Consider the following 22,500-nt stretch of genomic DNA (forward strand, 5'->3'; position numbering starts at 1 on the left):
TTGTTGCTGAAACAGATGGTTGAGTTCCTTCATGTGATATTAATGATATACCTTGTTTCAGTGGGTAGCGCAGGACCCTCTGCCTCTAAAGTTATAACGTTATATCGGAAGAGATCGACAATAATAACGTGTTTTTACCAAACGTTCAATCAAACAAAGGTCCTATTGTCTCTGAACCAAATGGTGTTGATTAGAGGCCTACTAACTAATCAGCCAAACAGCTGAGCAGCAGACCAAAACCCAACCAGACAACACACACACGCACGCACACACACACACACTTCTCACTTTTGTTGGCATCACACACAGGGAGAGTTGGACAAGGAAGGCGAACTCCACAAAGGAACAGAAGGGAAAGACTGAACCATTGGGGAACATGTTAAACACACACGCACACACACATACACATACACATACACACACACATACACATACACTCACACGAGAGAGCTCTAAAGAGAGAGCTGTGGGGGACAAAGAGAGAGCTGTGGGGGGACAAAGAGAGAGCTGTGGGGGACAAAGAGAGAGCTCTAAAGAGAGAGATGTGGGGGACATAGAGAGAGCTGTGGGGAACAAAGAGAGAGCTGTGGGGGACAAAGAGAGAGCTGTGGGGACAAAGATAGAGCTCTAAAGAGAGACCTGTGGGGGGACAAAGAGAGAGCTCTAAAAGAGAGAGCTGTGGGGGACAAAAGAGAGCTGTGGGGGACAAAGAGAGAGCTGTGGGGGACAAAGAGAGAGCTGTGGGGGACAAAGATAGAGCTGTGGGGGACAAAGATAGAGCTCTAAAGAGAGAGCTGTGGGGACAAAGAGAGACCTGTGGGGGGTCAAAGAGAGACCTGTGGGGGACAAAGAGAGACCTGTGGGGGGACAAAGAGAGAGCTGTGGGGGGACAAAGAGAGCTCCAAAGAGAGAGCTGTGGGGAGAAAGAGAGCGCTGTGGGGAGAAAGAGAGAGCTGTGGGGACAAAGAGAGAGCTGTGGGGGGACAAAGAGAGAGCTGTGGGGGGACAAAGAGAGAGCTGTGGGGGACAAAGAGAGAGCTGTGGGGACAAAGAGAGAGCTGTGGGGGACAAAGAGAGCTCTAAAGAGAGAGCTCTAAAGAGAGAGCTCTAAAGAGAGAGCTGTTGGGGACAAAGAGAGATCTAAAGAGAGAGCTCTAAAGAGAGAGCTGTGGGGACAAAGAGAGCTCTAAAGAGAGAGCTCTAAAGAGAGAGCTCTAAAGAGAGAGCTCTAAAGAGAGAGCTCTTAAGAGAGAGCTATGGGGACAAAGAGAGAGCTCAAAGAAAGAGAGAGCTCTAAAGAGAGAGCTATGGGGACAAAGTAGAGCTCTAAAGAGAGAGCTCTAAAGAGAGAGCTATGGGGACAAAGTAGAGCTCTAAAGAGAGAGCTCTAAAGAGAGAGCTATGGGGGACAAAGTAGAGCTCTAAAGAGAGAGCTCTAAAGAGAGAGCTATGGGGGACAAAGTAGAGCTCTAAAGAGAGAGCTCTAAAGAGAGAGCTATGGGGACATTGTCCAACACACTAAATAGCTGTATTAAATGACTAAATGTTCCTATGAGAAACTCATGGTTATGAGTGGTGTCTCCTCATGTTCCCCTCATGCTCCTCCTTTTCCCTTCATCCTCATCATGTTACCTTCCTCCTCCTCATGTTCCCCTTCATCCTCCTCCTATTACCCTTCCTCCTCCAATTACCCTTCATCCTCCTCCTATTACCCTTCCTCCTCCTATTACCCTTCATCCTCATCCTATTACCCTTCATCCTCCTATTACCCTTCATCCTCCTCCTATTACCCTTCATCCTCATCCTATTACCCTTCCTCCTCCTCATGTTCCCCTCATCCTCCTCCTTTTCCCTTCATCCTCATCATGTTACCTTCCTCCTCCTCCTTTTCCCTTCATCCTCATCATGTTACCTTCCTCCTCCTCATGTTCCCCTTCATCCTCCTCCTATTACCCTTCCTCCTCCTATTACCCTTCATCCTCATCCTATTACCCTTCCTCCTCCTCATGTTCCCCTCATCCTCCTCCTTTTCCCTTCATCCTCATCATGTTACCTTCCTCCTCCTCCTTTTCCCTTCATCCTCATCATGTTACCTTCCTCCTCCTCATGTTCCCCTTCATCCTCCTCCTATTACCCTTCCTCCTCCTATTACCCTTCATCCTCCTCCTATTACCCTTCCTCCTCCTATTACCCTTCATCCTCCTCCTATTACCCTTCCTCCTCCTATTACCCTTCATCCTCCTCCTATTACCCTTCCTCCTCCTATTACCCTTCATCCTCATCCTATTACCCTTCATCCTCCTATTACCCTTCATCCTCCTCCTATTACCCTTCATCCTCATCCTATTACCCTTCCTCCTCCTCATGTTACCTTCCTCCTCCTCATGTTCCCCTCATCCTCCTCCTTTTCCCTTCATCCTCATCATGTTACCTTCCTCCTCTCATGTTTCCCTTCATCCTCCTCATGTTTCCCTTCATCCTCCTCCTATTACCCTTCCTCCTCCTCATGTTACCTTCCTCCTCCTCATGTTACCTTCCTCCTCCTCATGTTCCCCTTCATCCTCCTCCTATTACCCTTCCTCCTCCTATTACCCTTCATCCTCCTCCTATTACCCTTCCTCCTCCTATTACCCTTCATCCTCATCCTATTACCCTTCATCCTCCTATTACCCTTCATCCTCCTCCTATTACCCTTCATCCTCATCCTATTACCCTTCCTCCTCATGTTCCCCTTCATCCTCCTCATGTTACCCTTCATCCTCCTCCTATTACCCTTCATCCTCCTCCTATTACCCTTCCTCCTCCTATTACCCTTCATCCTCATCCTATTACCCTTCATCCTCCTATTACCCTTCATCCTCCTCCTATTACCCTTCCTCCTCCTCATGTTCCCTTTCATCCTCATCCTATTACCCTTCCTCCTCCTATTACCCTTCATCCTCCTCCTATTACCCTTCCTCCTCCTCATGTTCCCCTTCATCCTCATCCTATTACCCTTCCTCCTCCTCATGTTACCTTCCTCCTCATCATGTTACCTTCCTCCTCCTCATGTTCCCCTTCATCCTCCTCATGTTACCTTCCTCCTCCTCATGTTACCTTCCTCCTCCTCATGTTCCCTTCATCCTCCTCCTATTACCCTTCCTCCTCCTCATGTTCCCCTTCCTCCTCCTCCTTTTCCCTTCCTCCTCCTCATGTTACCTTCCTCCTCCTCATGTTACCTTCCTCCTCCTCATGTTCCCCTCATCCTCCTCATGTTACCTTCCTCCTCCTCATGTTCCCCTTCATCCACCTCATGTTACCTTCCTCCTCCTCATGTTACCTTCCTCCTCCTCATGTTCCCCTCATCCTCCTCCTATTACCCTTCATCCTCCTCATGTTCCCCTTCATCATCCTCTGTCTCCTTCCTTTCTCTTATTCTGTGTTTCTCCATCCAGACATGGAGAAGAGTAATGCCCAAAACACTCCCTACCACTGAAACATGCACACACACACACGCACACACCCACGCTCAGACACACAGATGCACACACACGCACACACCCCCGCTCAGACACCCACGCTCAGACACACACGCACACACCCACGCTCAGACACCCACGCTCAGACACACAGACGCACACACACACACACACACACTCCCTCATGAGCGATCCACCCCTCTCTCTTCACCCCCTCACGGGACCCACAAACTCACAAACACTCCACAAAAAATGTTACCACGGCAACATGACAAAGCACGCACGCCCACAGATGCAGGCTAATTCTTTAATGATCACATGTAAGACTTCTGTTGAACAAAGAAATCACACACATACACACACACACTCACTTACACACACATGGTTGGATACACACACTGGTTGGACAAAATAATCTCCCAGTACCCTCCGTTGCTTGGTACCCCCTCCCCCATCAGCCTTCCATGTTGCCAGGTCCCCTTGTAAAACAGTTCTGGTGGAAAACAGAGTAAAACTCACAGGGCATAGAAATTACAGACAAATGGTTTTGCCTCTCAAATGGCCCCTACTCCCTATGGAGCCCTTTGGGTATTTGCCTAGCCCCTACTCCCTATGGAGCCCTTTGGGTATTTGCCTGGCCCCCTACTCCCTATAGAGCACTATGGAAATGTAGTGCACTACATAGGGCGACAGGGAGGCAGACATGGAGCCTCGGCTTTAAGGTCAAACACTGACGTCAGGCATGTCTGGTGAAACGAGGAGGGACCATTACATTGAAACCAGGGAGGGTCTGAAGTTGTCTCATTTCATGTTGTATTTAACCAATACAGCTCTTATTCTGTTTCAAGAAGGGGGTGTTTCTGGTGAATTTGACTAGTTTGGGTGAATTTAGCTGTTGGGGTTACTCAGCGTGTGTATGAATTTGACTAGTTTGGGTGAATTTAGCTGTTGGGGTTACTCAGCGTGTGTATGAATTTGACTAGTTTGGGTGAATTTAGCTGTTGGGGTTACTCAGCGTGTGTATGAATTTGACTAGTTTGGGTGAATTTAGCTGTTGGGGTTACTCAGCGTGTGTATGAATTTGACTAGTTTGGGTGAATTTAGCTGTTGGGGTTACTCAGCGTGTGTATGAATTTGACTAGTTTGGGTGAATTTAGCTGTTGGGGTTACTCAGCGTGTGTATGAATTTGACTAGTTTGGGTGAATTTAGCTGTTGGGGTTACTCAGCGTGTGTATGAATTTGACTTGTTTGGGTGAATTTAGCTGTTGGGGGTACTCAGCGTGTGTATGAATTTGACTAGTTTGGGTGAATTTAGCTGTTGGGGTTACTCAGCGTGTGTATGAATTTGACTTGTTTGGGTGAATTTAGCTGATGGGGTTACTCAGCGTGTGTATGAATTTGACTTGTTTGGGTGAATTTAGCTGTTGGGGTTACTCAGCGTGTGTATGAATTTGACTTGTTTGGGTGAATTTAGCTGTTGGGGGTACTCAGCGTGTGTATGAATTTGACTAGTTTGGGTGAATTTAGCTGTTGGGGTTACTCAGCGTGTGTATGAATTTGACTTGTTTGGGTGAATTTAGCTGTTGGGGTTACTCAGCGTGTGTATGAATTTGACTAGTTTGGGTGAATTTAGCTGTTGGGGGTACTCAGCGTGTGTATGAATTTGACTTGTTTGGGTGAATTTAGCTGTTGGGGTTACTCAGCGTGTGTATGAATTTGACTTGTTTGGGTGAATTTAGCTGTTGGGGTTACTCAGCGTGTGTATGAATTTGACTAGTTTGGGTGAATTTAGCTGTTGGGGGTACTCAGCGTGTGTATGAATTTGACTTGTTTGGGTGAATTTAGCTGTTGGGGTTACTCAGCGTGTGTATGAATTTGACTTGTTTGGGTGAATTTAGCTGTTGGGGTTACTCAGCGTGTGTATGAATTTGACTTGTTTGGGTGAATTTAGCTGATGGGGTTACTCAGCGTGTGTATGAATTTGACTTGTTTGGGTGAATTTAGCTGTTGGGGTTACTCAGCGTGTTATGAATTTGACTTGTTTGGGTGAATTTAGCTGTTGGGGTTACTCAGCGTGTGTATGAATTTGACTTGTTTGGGTGAATTTAGCTGTTGGGGTTACTCAGCGTGTGTATGAATTTGACTTGTTTGGGTGAATTTAGCTGTTGGGGTACTCAGCGTGTGTATGAATTTGACTAGTTTGGGTGAATTTAGCTGTTGGGGTTACTCAGCGTGTGTATGAATTTGACTTGTTTGGGTGAATTTAGCTGTTGGGGTTACTCAGCGTGTGTATGAATTTGACTAGTTTGGGTGAATTTAGCTGTTGGGGGTACTCAGCGTGTGTATGAATTTGACTTGTTTGGGTGAATTTAGCTGTTGGGGTTACTCAGCGTGTGTATGAATTTGACTTGTTTGGGTGAATTTAGCTGTTGGGGTACTCAGCGTGTGTATGAATTTGACTTGTTTGGGTGAATTTAGCTGTTGGGGTTACTCAGCGTGTGTATGAATTTGACTTGTTTGGGTGAATTTAGCTGTTGGGGTTACTCAGCGTGTGTATGAATTTGACTAGTTTGGGTGAATTTAGCTGTTGGGGTTACTCAGCGTGTGTATGAATTTGACTTGTTTGGGTGAATTTAGCTGTTGGGGGTACTCAGCGTGTGTATGAATTTGACTTGTTTGGGTGAATTTAGCTGTTGGGGTTACTCAGCGTGTGTATGAATTTGACTTGTTTGGGTGAATTTAGCTGTTGGGGTACTCAGCGTGTGTATGAATTTGACTAGTTTGGGTGAATTTAGCTGTTGGGGTTACTCAGCGTGTGTATGAATTTGACTTGTTTGGGTGAATTTAGCTGTTGGGGTTACTCAGCGTGTGTATGAATTTGACTTGTTTGGGTGAATTTAGCTGATGGGGTTACTCAGCGTGTGTATGAATTTGACTAGTTTGGGTGAATTTAGCTGTTGGGGTTACTCAGCGTGTGTATGAATTTGACTAGTTTGGGTGAATTTAGCTGATGGGGTTACTCAGCGTGTGTATGAATTTGACTAGTTTGGGTGAATTTAGCTGTTGGGGTTACTCAGCGTGTGTATGAATTTGACTAGTTTGGGTGAATTTAGCTGTTGGGGTTACTCAGCGTGTGTATGAATTTGACTAGTTTGGGTGAATTTAGCTGTTCAGGTTACTCAGCGTGTGTATGAATTTGACTAGTTTGGGTGAATTTAGCTGATGGGGTTACTCAGCGTGTGTATGAATTTGACTAGTTTGGGTGAATTTAGCTGTTGGGGTTACTCAGCGTGTGTATGAATTTGACTTGTTTGGGTGAATTTAGCTGTTGGGGGTACTCAGCGTGTGTATGAATTTGACTAGTTTGGGTGAATTTAGCTGTTGGGGTTACTCAGCGTGTGTATGAATTTGACTTGTTTGGGTGAATTTAGCTGTTGGGGTTACTCAGCGTGTGTATGAATTTGACTTGTTTGGGTGAATTTAGCTGTTGGGGTTACTCAGCGTGTGTATGAATTTGACTAGTTTGGGTGAATTTAGCTGTTGGGGTTACTCAGCATGTGTATGAATTTGACTTGTTTGGGTGAATTTAGCTGTTGGGGGTACTCAGCGTGTGTATGAATTTGACTTGTTTGGGTGAATTTAGCTGTTGGGGTTACTCAGCGTGTGTATGAATTTGACTTGTTTGGGTGAATTTAGCTGTTGGGGGTACTCAGCGTGTGTATGAATTTGACTAGTTTGGGTGAATTTAGCTGTTGGGGTTACTCAGCGTGTGTATGAATTTGACTTGTTTGGGTGAATTTAGCTGTTGGGGTTACTCAGCGTGTGTATGAATTTGACTTGTTTGGGTGAATTTAGCTGTTGGGGGTACTCAGCGTGTGTATGAATTTGACTTGTTTGGGTGAATTTAGCTGTTGGGGTTACTCAGCGTGTGTATGAATTTGACTAGTTTGGGTGAATTTAGCTGTTGGGGTACTCAGCGTGTGTATGAATTTGACTAGTTTGGGTGAATTTAGCTGTTGGGGTTACTCAGCGTGTGTATGAATTTGACTTGTTTGGGTGAATTTAGCTGTTGGGGTTACTCAGCGTGTGTATGAATTTGACTAGTTTGGGTGAATTTAGCTGTTGGGGTTACTCAGCGTGTGTATGAATTTGACTAGTTTGGGTGAATTTAGCTGATGGGGTTACTCAGCGTGTGTATGAATTTGACTAGTTTGGGTGAATTTAGCTGTTCGGGTTACTCAGCGTGTGTATGAATTTGACTAGTTTGGGTGAATTTAGCTGTTGGGGTTACTCAGCGTGTGTATGAATTTGACTAGTTTGGGTGAATTTAGCTGTTCGGGTTACTCAGCGTGTGTATGAATTTGACTAGTTTGGGTGAATTTAGCTGATGGGGTTACTCAGCGTGTGTATGAATTTGACTAGTTTGGGTGAATTTAGCTGTTGGGGTTACTCAGCGTGTGTATGAATTTGACTTGTTTGGGTGAATTTAGCTGTTGGGGGTACTCAGCGTGTGTATGAATTTGACTAGTTTGGGTGAATTTAGCTGTTGGGGTTACTCAGCGTGTGTATGAATTTGACTTGTTTGGGTGAATTTAGCTGATGGGGTTACTCAGCGTGTGTATGAATTTGACTTGTTTGGGTGAATTTAGCTGTTGGGGTTACTCAGCGTGTGTATGAATTTGACTTGTTTGGGTGAATTTAGCTGTTGGGGGTACTCAGCGTGTGTATGAATTTGACTAGTTTGGGTGAATTTAGCTGTTGGGGTTACTCAGCGTGTGTATGAATTTGACTTGTTTGGGTGAATTTAGCTGTTGGGGTTACTCAGCGTGTGTATGAATTTGACTAGTTTGGGTGAATTTAGCTGTTGGGGGTACTCAGCGTGTGTATGAATTTGACTTGTTTGGGTGAATTTAGCTGTTGGGGTTACTCAGCGTGTGTATGAATTTGACTTGTTTGGGTGAATTTAGCTGTTGGGGGTACTCAGCGTGTGTATGAATTTGACTTGTTTGGGTGAATTTAGCTGTTGGGGTTACTCAGCGTGTGTATGAATTTGACTAGTTTGGGTGAATTTAGCTGATGGGGTTACTCAGCGTGTGTATGAATTTGACTAGTTAGGGTGAATTTAGCTGTTGGGGTTACTCAGCGTGTGTATGAATTTGACTTGTTTGGGTGAATTTAGCTGTTGGGGGTACTCAGCGTGTGTATGAATTTGACTTGTTTGGGTGAATTTAGCTGTTGGGGTACTCAGCGTGTGTATGAATTTGACTTGTTTGGGTGAATTTAGCTGTTGGGGGTACTCAGCGTGTGTATGAATTTGACTAGTTTGGGTGAATTTAGCTGTTGGGGGTACTCAGCGTGTGTATGAATTTGACTAGTTTGGGTGAATTTAGCTGTTGGGGTTACTCAGCGTGTGTATGAATTTGACTAGTTTGGGTGAATTTAGCTGTTGGGGTTACTCAGCGTGTGTATGAATTTGACTAGTTTGGGTGAATTTAGCTGTTGGGGGTACTCAGCGTGTGTATGAATTTGACTAGTTTGGGTGAATTTAGCTGTTGGGGTTACTCAGCGTGTGTATGAATTTGACTAGTTTGGGTGAATTTAGCTGTTGGGGGTACTCAGCGTGTGTATGAATTTGACTAGTTTGGGTGAATTTAGCTGTTGGGGGTACTCAGCGTGTGTATGAATTTGACTAGTTAGGGTGAATTTAGCTGTTGGGGTACTCAGCGTGTGTATGAATTTGACTAGTTAGGGTGAATTTAGCTGTTGGGGGTACTCAGCGTGTGTATGAATTTGACTAGTTAGGGTGAAGTTAGCTGTTGGGGGTACTCAGCGTGTGTATGAATTTGACTAGTTTGGGTGAATTTAGCTGTTGGGGTTACTCAGCGTGTGTATGAATTTGACTAGTTTGGGTGAATTTAGCTGTTGGGGGTACTCAGCGTGTGTATGAATTTGACTAGTTTGGGTGAAGTTAGCTGATGGGGGTACTCAGCGTGTGTATGAATTTGACTTGTTTGGGTGAATTTAGCTGTTGGGGGTACTCAGCGTGTGTATGAATTTGACTAGTTTGGGTGAATTTAGCTGTTGGGGTTACTCAGCGTGTGTATGAATTTGACTTGTTTGGGTGAATTTAGCTGTTGGGGTTACTCAGCGTGTGTATGAATTTGACTAGTTTGGGTGAATTTAGCTGTTGGGGTTACTCAGCGTGTGTATGAATTTGACTTGTTTGGGTGAATTTAGCTGTTGGGGTTACTCAGCGTGTGTATGAATTTGACTAGTTAGGGTGAATTTAGCTGTTGGGGGTACTCAGCGTGTGTATGAATTTGACTAGTTAGGGTGAATTTAGCTGTTGGGGGTACTCAGCGTGTGTATGAATTTGACTAGTTAGGGTGAATTTAGCTGTTGGGGTTACTCAGCGTGTGTATGAATTTGACTAGTTTGGGTGAATTTAGCTGATGGGGTTACTCAGCGTGTGTATGAATTTGACTTGTTTGGGTGAATTTAGCTGTTGGGGGTACTCAGCGTGTGTATGAATTTGACTAGTTTGGGTGAATTTAGCTGTTGGGGTTACTCAGCGTGTGTATGAATTTAGCTGATGGGGGTACTCAGCGTGTGTATGAATTTGACTAGTTTGGGTGAATTTAGCTGATGGGGGTACTCAGCGTGTGTATAGTATACGATGTGCTCACCATACATGTCATTCCAGATAAGCCTAATCAGCTGTTCTCTCTCCGTGAAGATTTCTGCACGAGCCATGTAATGATCTGGCAGCTGCCCCGAACTGAAACGGGACACTTTTAATCTGTCCTATCTAACAAGACGCAGACACAGCTGAGTAGCACATTATTCTTTTAGTGTCCGTTTGTCTGTTAGAAACACTTCGTCTGTCCTTGACATTTGGAGAGAAACAATGACAGTGTGTAACATAACATCATGGTCACAGCTGACTGAGCCAGAGATACTCTCCTGGACTAGAGATATCACAGCTGACTGAGCCAGAGATACTCTCCTGGACTGGAGATATCACACCTGACTGAGCCAGAGATACTCTCCTGGACTGGAGATATCACAGCTGACTGAGCCAGAGATACTCTCCTGGACTGGAGATATCACAGCTGACTGAGCCAGAGATACTCTCCTGGACTGGAGATATCACACCTGACTGAGCCAGAGATACTCTCCTGGACTGGAGATATCACACCTGACTGAGCCAGAGATACTCTCCTGGACTGGAGATATCACAGCTGACTGAGCCAGAGATACTCTCCTGGACTGGAGATATCACAGCTGACTGAGCCAGAGATACTCTCCTGGACTGGAGATATCACAGCTGACTGAGCCAGAGATACTCTCCTGGACTGGAGATATCACACCTGACTGAATCGGAGATACTCTCCTGGACTGGAGATATCACACCTAACTGAATCAGAGATACTCTCCTGGACTGGAGATATCACAGCTGACTGAGCCAAAGATACTCTCCTGGACTGGAGATATCACAGCTGACTGAACCAGAGATACTCTCCTGGACTGGAGATATCACAGCTGACTGAATCAGAGATACTCTCCTGGACTGGAGATATCACAGCTGACTGAGCCAGAGATACTCTTCTGGACTGGAGATATCACAGCTGACTGAGCCAGAGATACTCTCCTGGACTGGAGATATCACACCTGACTGAGCCAGAGATACTCTCCTGGACTGGAGATATCACAGCTGACTGAGCCAGAGATACTCTCCTGGACTGGAGATATCACACCTGACTGAACCAGAGACACTCGGACTGGAGATATCACAGCTGACTGAGCCAGAGATACTCTCCTGGACTGGAGATATCACAGCTGACTGAGCCAGAGATACTCTCCTGGACTGGAGATATCACAGCTGACTGAGCCAGAGATACTCTCCTGGACTGGAGATATCACACCTGACTGAGCCAGAGATACTCTCCTGGACTGGAGATATCACAGCTGACTGAGCCAGAGATACTCTCCTGGACTGGAGATATCACAGCTGACTGAGCCAGAGATACTCTCCTGGACTGGAGATATCACACCTGACTGAGCCAGAGATACTCTCCTGGACTGGAGATATCACACCTGACTGAGCCAGAGATACTCTCCTGGACTGGAGATATCATACCTGACTGAGCCAGAGATACTCTCCTGGACTGGAGATATCACACCTGACTGAGCCAGAGATACTCTCCTGGACTGGAGATATCACAGCTGACTGAGCCAGAGATACTCTCCTGGACTGGAGATATCACACCTGACTGAGCCAGAGATACTCTCCTGGACTGGAGATATCACCTGACTGAGCCAGAGATACTCTCCTGGACTGGAGATATCACAGCTGACTGAGCCAGAGATACTCTCCTGGACTGGAGATATCACAGCTGACTGAGCCAAAGATACTCTCCTGGACTGGAGATATCACAGCTGACTGAGCCAGAGATACTCTCCTGGACTGGAGATATCACACCTGACTGAATCAGAGATACTCTCCTGGACTGGAGATATCACACCTGACTGAATCAGAGATACTCTCCTGGACTGGAGATATCACACCTGACTGAACCAGAGATACTCTCCTGGACTGGAGATATCACAGCTGACTGAGCCAGAGATACTCTCCTGGACTGGAGATATCACAGCTGACTGAATCAGAGATACTCTCCTGGACTGGAGATATCACAGCTGACTGAGCCAGAGATACTCTTCTGGACTGGAGATATCACAGCTGACTGAGCCAGAGATACTCTCCTGGACTGGAGATATCACACCTGACTGAGCCAGAGATACTCTCCTGGACTGGAGATATCACAGCTGACTGAGCCAGAGATACTCTCCTGGACTGGAGATATCACACCTGACTGAACCAGAGACACTCGGACTGGAGATATCACAGCTGACTGAGCCAGAGATACTCTCCTGGACTGGAGATATCACAGCTGACTGAGCCAGAGATACTCTCCTGGACTGGAGATATCACACCTGACTGAGCCAGAGATACTCTCCTGGACTGGAGATATCACACCTGACTGAGCCAGAGATACTCTCCTGGACTGGAGATATCACACCTGACTGAGCCAGAGATACTCTCCTGGACTGGAGATATCACACCTGACTGAACCAGAGACACTCTGACTGGAGATATCACACCTGACTGAACCAGAGACACTCTCCTGGACTGGAGATATCATACCTGACTGAATCAGAGATACTCTCCTGGACTGGAGATATCATACCTGACTGAACCAGAGACACTCTCCTGGACTGTAGATATCACACCTGACTGAACCAGAGACACTCGGACTGGAGATATCACACCTGACTGAATCAGAGATACTCTCCTGGACTGGAGATATCACACCTGACTGAACCAGCGATACTCTTCTGGACTGGAGATATCACACCTGACTGAATCAGAGATACTCTTCTGGACTGTAGATATCATACCTGACTGAGCCAGAGATACTCTCCTGGACTGGAGATATCATACCTGACTGAACCAGAGATACATCATCTGGACTGGAGATATCACACCTGACTGAACCAGAGACACTCTCCTGGACTGGAGATATCATACCTGACTGAATCAGAGATACTCTCCTGGACTGGAGATATTATACCTGACTGAGCCAGAGATACTCTTCTGGACTGGAGATATCATACCTGACTGAGCCAGAGATACTCTCTTGAGAGAGAGAACCGCAATGTCGCACGCCTTGTCTGGACGGTCACCTAGATAACAACATATGCAGAACTTGACTGAAAGTGAAACTAAAAGAAAGAACAGAGTAGAAAGTTAGGTCAAACAATAACTATGTATGTGTATAATTTTTTTTTTTAACCTTTATTTAACCTTTATTTAACCAGGCAAGTCAGTTAAGAACATATTCTTATTTTCAACGACGGCCTGGGAACAGTGGGGTTAACTGCCTGTTCAGGGGCAGAACGACAGATTTGTACCTTGTCAGCTCAGGGGTTTGAACTCGCAACCTTCCGGTTACTAGTCCAACGCTCTAACCACTAGGCTACGCTGCCGCCCGTGTACACCTAGATGCACTGTGTTAATCCCCGGTCACTATCGTTGCCGTCAACATGTTTACACATTCTTACGACCACACTGAAGAAAGATATCACAGCTGACTGAGCCAGAGATACTCTCCTGGACTGGAGATATCACACACGTTCTTACGACCACACTGAAGAAAGATATCACAGCTGACTGAGCCAGAGATACTCTCCTGGACTGGAGATATCACACACATTCTTACGACCACACTGAACAAAGTTGAGTAATTACAAATGCATATATCAATACGAGACACCTTAAAGATTATGTGTACCAAAGATCTTTGTCCTGTCTTTATACTAAATTCCCAATCTGGCCCTCAAACCATCACGGTCACCTAATATAATCCCCAGTTTACAATTGGCTCATTCATCCCCCCCTCCTCCTCTCCCCTGTAACTATTCCCCAGGTCGTTGCTGTAAATGAGAACGTGTTCTCAGTCAACTTTACCTGGTAAATTAACGGGTAAATAAAAGTAACATACATTTACTAACCTTTTGTTTTTTTGGAGTTTTTTGGGGAGCATCGTCTTCTCATGGTGCAAACAGGAAGTAAACAGTCATGTGACAATTTACAGGAAACATGTGACACTGCACAAATTTCATTGAGATCTTTTTATTATTTCAATATTTGCTGGAAATACATTGATACGTCATTCAGTAACATGTTTAGAGCCTTATAACTGGAAATACATTGATACGTCATTCAGTAACATGTTTAGAGCCTTATAACTGGAAATACATTGATACGTCATTCAGTAACACGTTTAGAGCCTTATAACTGGAAATACATTGATACGTCATTCAGTAACACGTTTAGAGCCTTATAACTGGAAATACATTGATACGTCATTCAGTAACATGTTTAGAGCCTTATAACTGGAAATACATTGATACGTCATTCAGTAACACGTTTAGAGCCTTATAACTGGAAATACATTGATACGTCATTCAGTAACACGTTTAGAGCCTTATAACTGGAAATACATTGATACGTCATTCAGTAACACGTTTAGAGCCTTATAACTGGAAATACATTGACACGTCATTCAGTAACACGTTTAGAGCCTTATAACTGGAAATACATTGATACGTCATTCAGTAACACGTTTAGAGCCTTATAACTGGAAATACATTGATACGTCATTCAGTAACACGTTTAGAGCCTTATAACTGGAAATACATTGATACGTCATTCAGTAACATGTTTAGAGCCTTATAACTGGAAATACATTGATACGTCATTCAGTAACATGTTTAGAGCCTTATAACTGGAAATACATTGATACGTCATTCAGTAACATGTTTAGAGCCTTATAACAGAAAACGTTTTTTACGGTCACTATTGTGACTGATGGGATTAAATAGGTTCATATAAGGAATTTTAAATGATTTATACTTTTACTTTTACTTTTGATTCCTAAGTATATTTTTTAGCAATTACATGTACTTTTGATATTTATGTATATGTAAAACCAAATACTTTTAGACTTTTACTCAAGTAGTATTTTACTGGGTGACTTTCACTTTTACTTGAGTCATTTTCTATTAAGGTATCTTTACTTTTACTGAAGTATGACATTGGGGTGCTTTTTCCACCACTGAATTCTATTGAGCATTCTCTCTCTCTCTCTCTCTCTCTCTCTCTCTCTGTCTCTCTCTCTCTCTCTCTCTCTCTCTCTCTCTCTCTCTGTCTCTCTCTGTCTCTCTCTCTCTCTCTCTCTCTCTCTCTCTCTCTCTCTCTCTCTCTCTCTCTCTCTCTCTCTCTCTCTCTCTCTCTCTCCCTCCCTCTCTCTCGTGTGATAGAGTGCTTCTTTAAATGGTTTGAACAGAGAGACACCAGCTGATGGTGCAGATCAGAGAGAAGAGAGACACTACACTGCCACCACCGTGTTTCCCTTCCTCCTTCACTTCTCTACTCTAGACGAAGAGTCATTAGATTCCCGTGAGGAGCCTCTAGAGCGTCTTCCTCCTTCACTTCTCTACTCTAGACGAAGAGTCATTAGATTCCCGTGAGGAGCCTCTAGAGCGTCTTCCTCCTTCACTTCTCTACTCTAGACGAAGAGTCATTAGATTCCCGTGAGGAGCCTCTAGAGCGTCTTCCTCCTTCACTTCTCTACTCTAGACGAAGAGTCATTAGATTCCGTGAGGAGCCTCTAGAGCGTCTTCCTTCTTCCTCCTTCACTTCTCTACTCTAGACGAAGAGTCATTAGATTCCCGTGAGGAGCCTCTAGAGCGTCTTCCTCCTTCACTTCTCTACTCTAGACGAAGAGTCATTAGATTCCCGTGAGGATCCTCTAGAGCGTCTTCCTCCTTCACTTCTCTACTCTAGACGAAGAGTCATTAGATTCCGTGAGGAGCCTCTAGAGCGTCTTCCTTCTTCCTCCTTCACTTCTCTACTCTAGACGAAGAGTCATTAGATTCCCGTGAGGAGCCTCTAGAGCGTCTTCCTCCTTCACTTCTCTACTCTAGACGAAGAGTCATTAGATTCCGTGAGTAGCCTCTAGAGCGTCTTCCTTCTTCCTCCTTCACTTCTCTACTCTAGACGAAGAGTCATTAGATTCCCGTGAGGAGCCTCTAGAGCGTCTTCCTCCTTCACTTCTCTACTCTAGACGAAGAGTCATTAGATTCCGTGAGGAGCCTCTAGAGCGTCTTCCTTCTTCCTCCTTCACTTCTCTACTCTAGACGAAGAGTCATTAGATTCCCGTGAGGAGCCTCTAGAGCGTCCTCCTCCTTCCTCCTCGCGTAAAGTTGACAAGTTCATCTAGCTAAGCCCTCCTCAAGATGTCGCCTGGGAGATGCTTAAGAATCACTCATTCTGCTCATCTCAAAAGTCAGTTGTTTAATTTTATTTTAACCCATAGAGACAGTTCATGATAATAATCTGACTGCGAGGGTTGATTGTTTTTAGATTCCTACGGAGGGAGGTCAAAGTTCACGACACTAGTCAAAACAGACCGTTTTGACACATTTTCCCATGACTAAGGTAAATAGGAACTGGTCCAAAAAAGCAACACAGGTCATTTGATATCATACTCCCCTTCTCATAGGTTAATATCCAGGAAGGGAGAGGATCTGTCTGAGTCCTGTTATGTCAACACACATACACATGCAGTGATCAGAATCACCTCACTAAACCTCACACGCCCAGGACCTGGCTGTTATGCGTTGAGCTAAAAGGAGACTGTAGATGAACACACACATACGCCCTCTAGTGGTGAAGGGTTGAACAGATCAGGACACGGCTGTTATGTGTTGAGCTAAAAGGAGATTATAGATGAAGGACACACACATACGCCCTCTAGTGGTGAAGGGTTGAACAGATCAGGACCTGGCTGTTATGTGTTGAACTGAAAGGAGACTGTAGATGGAGAACACACACATACGCCCTCTAGTGGTGAAGGGTTGAACAGATCAGGACCTGGCTGTTATGTGTTGAACTGAAAGGAGACTGTAGATGAAGAACACACACTTACGCCCTCTAGTGGTGAAGGGTTGAACAGATCAGGACACGGCTGTTATGTGTTGAGCTAAAAGGAGATTATAGATGAAGGACACACACATACGCCCTCTAGTGGTGAAGGGTTGAACAGATCAGGTGTGGGCTGTGATCCGCAGCATTACAGCTTCAGGTAAATGTAACCTGCGGAAACCCTTGAAGATGTTTGTAAATAATGTTAGAATATATATCATGTGGAGAGCAGAAGCCAATCAGCAATTTATCTCTAGTCACTCTGTGAATTTCATTCAATCAATCAATCGTTCAACATGAGCTCAGTAGAAACGCCCCATTCTGACCCCAACCCCGACCTGGTCATATGTAGCCACTAGACACGTACCATCAACTATGACCTGGTCATATATAGCCACTAGACACGTACCATCAACTATGACCTGGTCATATATAGCCACTAGACACGTACCATCAACTATGACCTGGTCATATATAGCCACTAGACACGCCCCATTCTGACCCCAACCCCGACCTGGTCATATGTAGCCACTAGACACGTACCATCAACTATGACCTGGTCATATATAGCCACTAGACACGCCCCATTCTGACCCCAACCATGACCTGGTCATATGTAGTTACTAGACACGCCCCATTCTGACCCCAACATGACCTGGTCATATGTAGCTACTAGACACGCCCCAATATGACCCAAACCATGACCTGGTCATATGTAGCCACTAGACACGCCCCATTCTGACCCCAACATGACCTGGTCATATATAGCCACTAGACACGTACCATCAACTATGACCTGGTCATATGTAGCCACTAGACACGCCCCATTCTGACCCCAACATGACCTGGTCATATGTAGCTACTAGACACGCCCCATTCTGACCCCAACATGACCTGGTCATATGTAGCTACTAGACACGCCCCAATATGACCCAAACCATGACCTGGTCATATGTAGCCACTAGACACGCCCCATTCTGACCCCAACATGACCTGGTCATATGTAGCAACTAGACACGCCCCAATATGACCCAAACCATGACCTGGTAATATGTAGCCACTAGACACGCCCCATTCTGACCCCAACATGACCTGGTCATATGTAGCAACTAGACACGCCCCATTCTGACCCCAACATGACCTGGTCATATGTAGCCACTAGACACGCCCCATTCTGACCCCAACATGACCTGGTCATATGTAGCTACTAGACACGCCCCATTCTGACCCCAACATGACCTGGTCATATGTAGCTACTAGACACGCCCCATTCTGACCCCAACATGACCTGGTCATATGTAGCTACTAGACACGCCCAATTCTGACCCCAACATGACCTGGTCATATGTAGCTACTAGACACGCCCCATTCTGACCCCAACATGACCTGGTCATATGTAGCTACTAGACACGCCCCATTCTGACCCCAACATGACCTGGTCATATGTAGCTACTAGACACGCCCCAATCTGACGCCAACATGACCTGGTCATATGTAGCCACTAGACACGCCCCATTCTGACCCCAACATGACCTGGTCATATATAGCTGCTAGACACGCCCCAATCTGACCCCAACATCACCTGGTCATATGTAGCCACTAGACACGCCCCATTCTGACCCCAACATGACCTGGTCATATATAGCTGCTAGACACGCCCCATTCTGACCCCAACATGACCTGGTCATATGTAGCCACTAGACACGCCCCATTCTGACCCCAACAATGACCTGGTCATATATAGCTGCTAGACACGCCCCATTCTGACCCCAACATGACCTGGTCATATATAGCCACTAGTCAAGTCATATTCTGAACACAATTCCGTTATATAATTCCAAATCCGTAACATTATTCCTAACATTGGAATCTTCTAAAAAACAAAATGGCCGTAGGGAGTACCACTGTGCCCCTCTGGAAGTCCATCACCCATCACTCCCAAAGATAGCTGTGAAGGAACCCCCAGTGTCTCAGAGGAACCCCCCAGTGTCTCAGAGGACCCCCCAGTGTCTCAGAGGAACCCCCAGTGTCTTAGAGGAACTCCCCCAGTGTCTCAGAGGAACCCCCAGTGTCTCAGAGGAATCCCCCAGTGTCTCAGAGGAACCCCCAGTGTCTCAGAGGAACCCCCAGTGTCTCAGAGGAACCCCCAGTGTCTCAGAGGAACCCCCAGTGTCTCAGAGGAATCCCCCAGTGTCTCAGAGGAACCCCCAGTGTCTCAGAGGAACCCCCAGTGTCTCAGAGGAACCCCCAGTGTCTCAGAGGAATCCCCCCAGTGTCTTAGAGGAACCCCCAGTGTTTCAGAGGAACCCCCCAGTGTCTCAGAGGAACCCCCAGTGTCTCAGAGGAACCCCCAGTGTCTCAGAGGAACCCCCAGTGTTTCAGAGGAATCCCCCAGTGTCTCAGAGGACCCCCCCAGTGTCTCAGAGGAATCCCCCAGTGTCTCAGAGGAATCCCCCAGTGTCTCAGAGGAATCCCCCAGTGTCTCAGAGGAACCCCCAGTGTCTCAGAGGAACCCCCAGTGTCTCAGAGGAACCCCCCCAGTGTCTCAGAGGAACCCCCAGTGTCTCAGAGGAACCCCCAGTGTCTCAGAGGAACCCCCAGTGTCTCAGAGGAACCCCCAGTGTCTCAGAGGAACCCCCAGTGTCTCAGAGGAATCCCCCCAGTGTCTTAGAGGAATCCCCCCAGTGTCTCAGAGGAACCCCCCCAGTGTCTCAGAGGAACCCCCCCAGTGTCTCAGAGGAACCCCCCCAGTGTCTCAGAGGAACCCCCCCAGTGTCTCAGAGGAACCCCCCCAGTGTCTCAGAGGAATCCCCCAGTGTCTCAGAGGAACCCCCAGTGTCTCAGAGGAACCCCCAGTGTCTCAGAGGAACCCCCAGTGTCTCAGAGGAACCCCCAGTGTTTCAGAGGAACCCCCAGTGTCTCAGAGGAACCCCCAGTTTCTCAGAGGAACCCCCAGTGTCTCAGAGGAACCCCCCAGTGTCTCAGAGGAACCCCCAGTGTTTCAGAGGAACCCCCAGTGTTTCAGAGGAACCCCCAGTGTCTCAGAGGAACCCCCAGTGTTTCAGAGGAACCCCCCAGTGTCTCAGAGGAACCCCCCAGTGTCTCAGAGGAACCCCCAGTGTCTCAGAGGAACCCCCAGTGTCTCAGAGGAACCCCCAGTGTCTCAGAGGAACCCCCAGTGTCTCAGAGGAACCCCCAGTGTCTCAGAGGAACCCCCAGTGTCTCAGAGGAACCCCCAGTGTCTCAGAGGAACCCCCAGTGTTTCAGAGGAACCCCCCAGTGTCTCAGAGGAACCCCCAGTGTTTCAGAGGAACCCCCAGTGTCTCAGAGGAACCCCCAGTGTCTCAGAGGAACCCCCAGTGTTTCAGAGGAACCCCCAGTGTCTCAGAGGAATCCCCCAGTTTCTCAGAGGAATCTCCCCAGTGTCTCAGAGGAACCCCCAGTGTCTCAGAGGAACCCCCAGTGTCTCAGAGGAACCCCCAGTGTCTCAGAGGAACCCCCAGTGTCTCAGAGGAACCCCCAGTGTCTCAGAGGAACCCCCCAGTGTCTCAGAGGAACCCCCAGTGTCTCAGAGGAACCCCCAGTGTCTCAGAGGAATCCCCCAGTGTCTCAGAGGAACCCCCAGTGTCTCAGAGGAACCCCCAGTGTCTCAGAGGAACCCCCAGTGTCTCAGAGGAAGCCCCCAGTGTCTCAGAGGAACCCCCAGTGTCTCAGAGGACCCCCAGTGTTTCAGAGGAACCCCCAGTGTTTCAGAGGAACCCCCCAGTGTCTCAGAGGAACCCCCAGTGTTTCAGAGGAACCCCCCAGGGTCTCAGAGGAACCCCCAGTGTCTCAGAGGAACCCCCAGTGTCTCAGAGGAACCCCCAGTGTCTCAGAGGAACCCCCCAGTGTCTCAGAGGAACCCCCAGTGTCTCAGAGGAACCCCCAGTGTCTCAGAGGAACCCCCAGTGTCTTAGAGGAACCCCCAGTGTTTCAGAGGAACCCCCAGTGTCTCAGAGGAACCCCCAGTGTCTCAGAGGAACCCCCAGTGTCTCAGAGGACCCCCCAGTGTCTCAGAGGAACCCCCAGTGTCTCAGAGGAACCCCCAGTGTTTCAGAGGAACCCCCAGTGTCTCAGAGGAATCCCCCAGTGTCTCAGAGGAACCCCCAGTGTCTCAGAGGACCCCCCGTGTCTCAGAGGAACCCCCAGTGTTTCAGAGGAATCCCCCAGTGTCTCAGAGGAACCCCCAGTGTCTCAGAGGACCCCCCAGTGTCTCAGAGGAACCCCCAGTGTCTCAGAGGAACCCCCAGTGTTTCAGAGGAACCCCCAGTGTCTCAGAGGAACCCCCAGTGTCTCAGAGGAACCCCCAGTGTCTCAGAGGAACCCCCAGTGTCTCAGAGGAACCCCCAGGGTCTCAGAGGAACCCCCAGTGTCTCAGAGGAAACCCCCCAGTGTCTCAGAGGAACCCCCAGTGTCTCAGAGGAACCCCCCAGTGTTCTCAGAGGAATCCCCCAGTGTCTCAGAGGAACCCCCAGTGTCTCAGAGGAACCCCCAGTGTTTCAGAGGAACCCCCAGTGTCTCAGAGGAACCCCCAGTGTCTCAGAGGAATCCCCCAGTGTCTGAGGAACCCCCCAGTGTCTCAGAAGAATCCCCCTGTCTGTGTCTGTGTGTCTGTCTGTCTGTCTGTCTGTCTGTCTGTCTGTCTGTCTGTCTGTCTGTCTGTCTGTGTGTGTGTGTGTGTGTGTGTGTGTGTGTGTGTGTGTGTGTGTGTGTGTGTGTGTGTGTGTGTGTGTGTGTGCATGTGTGTTCATCATACCATCTAGTGGAGGAAAAGCACAATGGATGATGGGTTATTTATATTACGGAAACCTACAATGTCATAATTACATCATAATTTGGCCCCATGAATTTATTAAAATGTTTTTAATTTTAGTAGTTTTCTTTTACTATAATATACAGCTCGTTGGGAAAGTATTCAGACCCCTCAACTTTTTCCACATTTTGTTGAGTTACAGCCTTATTCTAAAATGGATTAAATAAATACAACATCCTTATCAATATACACACAATACCCCATAATGACATCACAATAACCCATAATGACATCACAATACCCCATAATGACATCACAATACCCCATAATGACAAAGTGAAAAAAAAACTTGCAAATGTATTGATAACAAAAAACTGAAATGCCTTATTAACATAAGTATTCAGACCCTTTGCTATCAGACTCAACATTTACCTCAGGTACATCCTGTTTCCATTGATCATCCTTGAGATGTTTCTACAACTTTATTGGAGTCCACCTGTGGTAAATTCAATTGATTGGACATGATTTGGGAAAGTCACACAGCTGTCTATATAAGGTCCCACAGTTGAAGGTGCATGTCAGAACAGAAAATCAAGCCATGATGTCGAAGGAATTGTCTGTAGAGCTCCGAGACAGGATTGTGTTCAGGCACAGATCAGGGGAAGGGAACCAAAACATTTCTGCAGCATTGAAGATTCCC

The 22,500-nt window shown here is 46.7% G+C and overlaps 1 protein-coding gene across 1 annotated transcript in view; it reads right to left on the bottom strand.

The window, feature by feature from the left end:
• Positions 1-14,096, bottom strand: part of LOC127927505 (myb-like protein Q) — a 65,054-nt gene extending 50,958 nt beyond the window's left edge. The window contains exon 1 of the mRNA XM_052513981.1: positions 14,032-14,096. Within this exon, the coding sequence (XP_052369941.1) occupies positions 14,032-14,063 (32 nt within the window). The 5' untranslated portion in view covers positions 14,064-14,096. The remainder of the gene's footprint in view (positions 1-14,031) is intronic.
• Positions 14,097-22,500: the final 8,404 nt, after the last annotated feature.

The sequence above is a fragment of the Oncorhynchus keta genome, unplaced genomic scaffold, assembly GCF_023373465.1.
Source record: "Oncorhynchus keta strain PuntledgeMale-10-30-2019 unplaced genomic scaffold, Oket_V2 Un_scaffold_14703_pilon_pilon, whole genome shotgun sequence".
In the NCBI taxonomy this organism is placed as follows: Eukaryota; Metazoa; Chordata; class Actinopteri; order Salmoniformes; family Salmonidae; genus Oncorhynchus; species Oncorhynchus keta.